Source organism: Bombina bombina, chromosome 2, assembly GCF_027579735.1.
Source record: "Bombina bombina isolate aBomBom1 chromosome 2, aBomBom1.pri, whole genome shotgun sequence".
Lineage (NCBI taxonomy): Eukaryota > Metazoa > Chordata > Amphibia > Anura > Bombinatoridae > Bombina > Bombina bombina.
The window spans coordinates 673,789,892-673,796,792 of NC_069500.1; the positions used below are offsets into that span (position 1 = coordinate 673,789,892).

Here is a 6,901-nt window from a genome sequence, read left to right on the forward strand (position 1 = left end):
AAACACTAATTGATTTTTTAATGGAATTCCATTTATTTGATAAATACACTCCAGATAGGAGCTTAGAGCCACATCCCACTGTTACATTCAATATACGAAGTACTTTTAATAAAAGACAATTGATTTTTGCAAAGAAGTGTAATCCTTAAAGGGACATGAAACCCAAAAATGTTCATTCATGATTCAGATAGAGAATACCATTTTAATCAACTTTCCAATTTACTTCTATCATTTAATTTGCTTCTTTTTCTTGTTATCCTTTGCTGAAAGGTTTATCTAGGCAAGATCAGAAGTAGCAGAGAACCCAGGTCCTAGCTGTTGATTGGTGGCTGCATACATATATTGATTGTGATTGGCTCACCAATGTGTTCAGTTAGAAACCATTAGTGCAATGCTGATCCTTAAACAAATGATACCAAGAGAATTAAACAAATTAGATAATAGAAGTAAATTATAAAGTTATTTAAAATTGTATTCTCTATCTGAATCATGACAGAAAAAAATTAGGTTTCATGTCCCTTTAAAGATACAGTAAACTCATCAGGCCAGATTACATGTGGCGCACTAAAATTTTCTCTCGCACTAGCTGCACTCAAAGTAAAAAATTAGCACGGCCACATTAACGTGCATATTACAAGTTGAAAGATTTCTATGGGGCGCACTTAAAAAAAAGCAAAAAAACTAAGTTATCGCTTGCGCACTAACCTGACACTGTGCAAGAACCACTGCGCTAAACCCAAAGGTGCATAAGGGATACTTTAAATTCCTATGTTTGTCACATAGAAGAAAATGTTTCTTTTATTATAAATATATCTTTCTTTTTTTTTTCGCTCTAAAATATATATCTATACCTATATAAATATATAAAGAGAGAACAATACAGAGAAAAGAAAGTGGTTTATCACTCAAAAGCTCTACACTTCACAGCAGTTTTTAGAACTCTTCAAAAACTATTTATGATAAGCAAAAAACCTTGTACGGGTCAATAAGAAATGCAAAAGCAGAATAATTTGCTGCCTCTGCATCTGGTCGTAAGAATTTGCACACTTCTCTCAAAATTTATATTGCAAAACATTCTCCAGTTGTGAGACCGGCCTTGACTCTGTAAAAGCAATCTGTTTTCATAATGAACTGTAATTAAATGGCAAATAAACATGTTTTTACTCTCTGGCTAACCAAATTCTGACAAGGGGTTTCAGGCTATCTACCATATGTAAATAAAAAATAATTATGTTTTGCCGCTTAAACTTTCTAGGTCTCCATTATAAGTGAAGTACATAAGGTGACAATTCCTCAAATCAAACATTAATATTATTATACTTTCCCACCAAAAACAAGTTTATGATAATGCATTCATCGTAAAACATGGAGTTACATAATAGCACTTCAGCAATAGTGAAAAGGGAAAATGCTACAACAAAGAAAAAAAAATGATAATGACCAAAATATGTATTTTTGATATCCAGCGCTACATAATTTTGCGGCTCTATACAAATAAGTGATAATAATAATAAAAATAATAGGTGTAAACGTTCTCGGTACACAAACTGGGCAGACATTCACTTCTTATTAATTAAATAACTACATATCTCCTGTTTTAGGCACTCAATTTTCTTAAATTAAAGTGGAAATGGCAGAATTCCACCTTATTAAAGAAACAAAAAACCTTATTTAATGAATTAATGATTTATTTATTATTTAACGCAAAACGTTTGAGACCCCTTTTCATAAATGAGTGCACCTCGCAACTTTAACATATTTAAATATATCAAATTGCAAACACTTGCAAAGCAGAACTCACACGAATTACTGATACTGCTTCAATTTTTATTTTTTAAGGTTTCAGCCCTGCTATTGGTCTTCACGAAGTCTCTTGATTTCTGGATTCTTTACGATGATATGTATGTTTTATGAGCCACTTGTTGCAGATAGATGAATAAAATTGCCTTTAAAAAGATTTGGAGTGCTGGAGACTATTTTCCCCTTTGTGTTTTGCAGATAGATAGATAGATAGATAGATAGATAGATAGATAGATAGATAGATAGATAGATAGATAGACAGACAGACAGACAGATAGATAGATGTGTGTATATATATATATATATATATATATATACACAGCATTATAATGTTACTGCAGCGGCCAGGGCCTGTGCATTCTTGTATATATTGCAATGTATAATTAAACAAACAAAAATGATTGATTTTATGAAGTGCGTCAGGCCACAAAAAGCAAATGATAAGAACTTGAAGCTAATTTGTTAAAAACACATATGGTTCTTAACTGGGATAACCTACATGTTTACCTACGGCAACACACTTCACACTCTGTCATACAGCAGCCACTTTTACTGTTTAATTCTTTGCAAAATAATTCATTTGAAATAATACGTCATGAAATTCTTGACAGAGCATGCAAATGATAACTTCCCACCTCATTTTTATAAAAAACATAGTAACTTCACTAAAATGGTTGTTCACAAACGGATACAGAACAGAATTACAAACACATTTCTTCCAAACTGTAATGTTAAAAATGACTTCTATATTCTGTCATCAGACATGTAGTAGAAACATCAAGTATATTAGACATAGTATAAATAAATATGTAAATAGATCAAACAAATCAATTAATTAATTAGCAAGTACTAGAGTTATGATGTATAACAGGAAATTATCCTAACTGTCTCTTTCCACATACATCAGAAAATTATGTTTTATTATGTAATATTTTTTTTAATAAGTGATGTGAGCAAGCAATTGATAACACTGCACTAACGCGCAACTAATTAACACACAAATTTGAAGGCTAACAAATACTCTTTTCACTATAAAAAAGTCTTGCTTAGTCTTACATATTAAATAAATAAATAAAGGAAGGAAAAAAAAAGATAAATTCTCTAAGCAAGTTCATATGATAAAACTGTGGGACATTAGCAGGTCAAGAAGTGAAGAACTCTTCTGAGTTTTATTATATGGTTCCTCGTGGGATGTCCCATTGTACCTGTCCATAAGATTGTTGAACTATATAACCCCCCTACTTCTGTGCTAAAGTGAATCACACACTGCTGCTGAAAACTTAAAGAAGCACTGCAACGGTAAAATTAGAGCATGTTTTTTTGTGTCTAAATCAGTGTTTTGTTTTTTATTATTTTATTCATTTATTTATTTATATTTGTTCTCGAGAAGAGGACACCATTAACTTCTGACAAGGCAAGCTAATAGCAGAGGTCTGGGATGGTCTTAGAGAAAAGCAGATAAAAGTCATCAAATGAAACTCCTGGAATGCAGATTGGCATAACTGACTACAGCAATTTCACAACCATGAAACATCCCTGACAGCAAACAGGATAAGGACATTTTTATGTAAAGCAGTGGGAAGAAAAGAACAATTTGAAAAAAAAAAAAAGTTTTAAATAATGCAGTTTAAGTTTAGAACAGCTACCTGTAAAATATTATACATTTACAAAGTATATATATTTTTAAACTTTTTTATGATTTGATTTGATTATTTTTATTTGCGGTTCTTTTTTAAATCTAACAATATAAAGCATGTGTTAGTGTTAAAAAAATTGAATGCGTTAATGTTAAAATTTCAAAGATATTGATTATAGCAAAACTATTGTTTAAAATAAATACGTATAAAATATAGATTTTAATGGCAGATAAAAAATATATGCCTATTTAATCTACCATTTTACTTCAAATCTTAACGTAATTCTAAGCAGTCATTTTGATGTTACACATTTTTTTTAATTCCCTGGTTTATTTTTCTCAGGTTATTTCACTACATATGATCATGGTTATTAAAACATATCCACATACAGTAGTTGAAAGCTCTATTTGTCAATATAATGTTTAAGACAAATTGAATAAAATTGCACAAATAAATACAAGTAAGCACAAGAAAATATATATTTGTAATTGCATAGCAATGCAATCCAAATATTTCATTTCATGTTACTGCAGAAAATGTTTTAGTCTTTCATCTCTTTCAGTGTGTTTTACAAGAAATCTGGGACACATACTGAAAGTTTAAATTATCTTTAAACATCTCCCCCTTTTAAGAACAATTTTCAGGAGTGATCTAAGAGTATTTTCTATTTATTTGCAACACTACTTCATTATAACATTCAATTATTCTAGTAATACAAGGAACCGCTAGCCTGGCTAATGTTTTCCAGCTAAATTAAACATCCCACTCTGATATAACATTCCTTAACTAAATAAAGAATGAGTCCTGGCATAACAGTCTTTCTGAGCTATGTAAACTCCAGCAAATGTTGTGCATACAACTGAATATGGGACAATATTTTTATTCTTAGTGAGTGTGCCATATGGATACCATTTTATGCAATTATTTTGAGTGTGCATTCTTTATATTATTTTTTTCTGGTGTATTAAATGTGTTTTTTTCATGTATTAGGCAACTCTAAAGTACTGCAGCCTTTGCTGGATACTTGGAATACAGTTTCATATTTGTGCACTAAGTAGTTCATTTTGTTTAAAAATAAACAGCACCGCACTCACTATGTTAAAAAATTAAAGGCTGGTAGTATTTTTATAAAATTAATCTAAAGTATTAGCATTTCAAATATATATATAAACATGCTATATGTTTCTGTACATATATGCGTATGTCATGGTAAAATGTATACTGTATCGTTTTAACACCTTCAATACTTAAAATACAGAACACATTAATATAAAATATTAGAACTATTATATGTGAAAATAAAAAAATGTTTGCCAGATCTTTGGGAATTTAATACTACAAAATCATGGTTTTAATCTAGATATCAGCAGAATAAACAATAATCTTTCAAATAACTATTAAGATAGTCTTTTACCCTTCTCAAAAAAATGGTTCTTCTATAATTACCATTTATTGCATATTAGTGTGTATAGATATTCTGTCCAGCAGACATTTTTGTCCATCAAAGTTTTGCATCAGTTTCTGAACTGTCATAAATCTCATGCTCCTTTCAAAGGCACTTTAATATTCAGAGATCATTGCTAGAAGTACAGTGTAGGAGAGGCTCACTTCAATGATATGTTTAGCTGCTTGAGTTTTGTTGGCTTATCTCTTATGCTCCAACTTGGGCCTTTGATCACTGGTACATGTTAAATTGAGGGGCAGAGGGAAGAAAAAAAATGCTAAGCCTCTATCTTTGGCCTTTGCCACTTAGGAGAGATGAGGCAGCAGGAACCCATCCTCCATCCCATGTCTTAGCTGCATTCAACATAAACTAGTACAGCCAAGGGAAGATTGTACAAATAAGGCTGATGATGTACTGAGAGGACGACTACAGCAGGCTCTGTGCTTTGCTTTATGGAAACTAATGATAAATAAATAAGTCAGCACAGCCATGGACTTTCACTTCCTAAAACGTGCTGCCACTTGCCGGCTTGTGTAAGAATCCTTTGGAGAGAGCAGTAGGCGCTTGAAGTTCACAGCACAAGGAAATGCACTGTTTATTGCAAAGCACCAACAGATGGTCATTATGTGGAGTATTAATAATGATCATAAAATAATACCCGGGCAGTTTAACCCTACTCAGTCCCAAATGCATTGTGTAATATGTTAATAAAAAATAAATTACCAACATAAAATAAATCAATATTTGCATTGCATATCATCGATGAGTTAAACAGTAACTACTCAAATTAATAATAGTTTATCAAATATAAGCACATACAAATGTGTGTGTGTATATATATATATATATATATATATATATATATATAGTGTATATACATATATATATATATATATATATATATATATATATATATATATACACACGTGTTTGTGTTTGTTATACCTTAAATCAGATCAATATATTTGAGATCATAATCAGTAAGATCTGCTTACCATATCTGCATACTGTGTCTCACTTGCACACCCCTCCTTTTTGGTTTCCTCTTCGTGTAGCTGAGGCAAGCAGAATATGACAGCGGTCTGCCCCAATTTATTCTCTGTTGCACTTTTATTCTTCAGGAACAATGTGTAACTATTCTTCAGGTATTTGATTCAAACAACTCTCTAAAATCTTAAAAGTGTCATAAGTGAGCCTGCAGTGTCCCGCCTCTGCCAAAATTAAAACGACAAGCAGAATAAGTCCAATGGCAATGTGAGGAGTATTACAGGCAGAACGAACTTCACTGATTGTGTATTTATTCTACCTAGTAGTGTGACTTAAAAAGGATCTGAAACAGACCAGCTCTTCCCTGCCACGTTTTTTTTTTCTTTTCACTGGTGAAAGAGTTTATACTCTGGCAAAGACACTGAAAAATAAACTCTGGATTTTTTATGATCCAATAGATGAGTCTGTTGCATACACCTCTTTAAATAAGAGGTTTGTTGATCTTAATGAAACCTAGTTTTTAATGGGTTGTAGGGTTCTTACAAGGATAGGGTGGATGTGTGAGAGCTTGGATTCTTCAGTCTGCTTCCAGTCTGTTTCCAGGCTGTTCAGTAACAAACTAAAGTTCCTCTATCCCCCCCTTGTTGCTGTTCGCTCCTTATCAGCACAGTTAGTCCAGACACTGCTCCATACATAAGGGGAGGGTGGAAAGGAAACAAGCCGTGTAAAACTGACAGTAAAAAGAAAGAAATGACCAAGCTGTAAACTTGGCTACTCGAAGTTTTTGCCCTAAGACAGTTTGTGGCTTCTCCTCAGCTTCTGTTTCTCTGTATGTAAGAGGGATTTGAAGAATGTACCTTCTTTTTTTTCTCCCTTCTTCTTAGCCGTCACGGTGTTGGCTTGCAGGGTAAAGAGTCACATCTGTGTGTGACACCGAGCCAAACCAACTAACCCTGCCCTGGAGACACAAAAGTATACACACAACTCGCATAAGATTCCTTTATGCACCCAGGCACAGACATTCTGTAGTACA

At 32.4% G+C, this 6,901-nt stretch overlaps 1 protein-coding gene across 2 annotated transcripts in view; it reads right to left on the reverse strand.

The window, feature by feature from the left end:
- Positions 1-6,678, reverse strand: part of BNC2 (basonuclin 2) — a 994,147-nt gene extending 987,469 nt beyond the window's left edge. For both annotated transcript variants that reach the window (XM_053702635.1, XM_053702637.1), the window contains exon 1: positions 5,877-6,678. In XM_053702635.1, coding sequence (XP_053558610.1) covers positions 5,877-5,879 — 3 coding nt within the window. In that variant the 5' untranslated portion in view covers positions 5,880-6,678. The remainder of the gene's footprint in view (positions 1-5,876) is intronic.
- Positions 6,679-6,901: the final 223 nt, after the last annotated feature.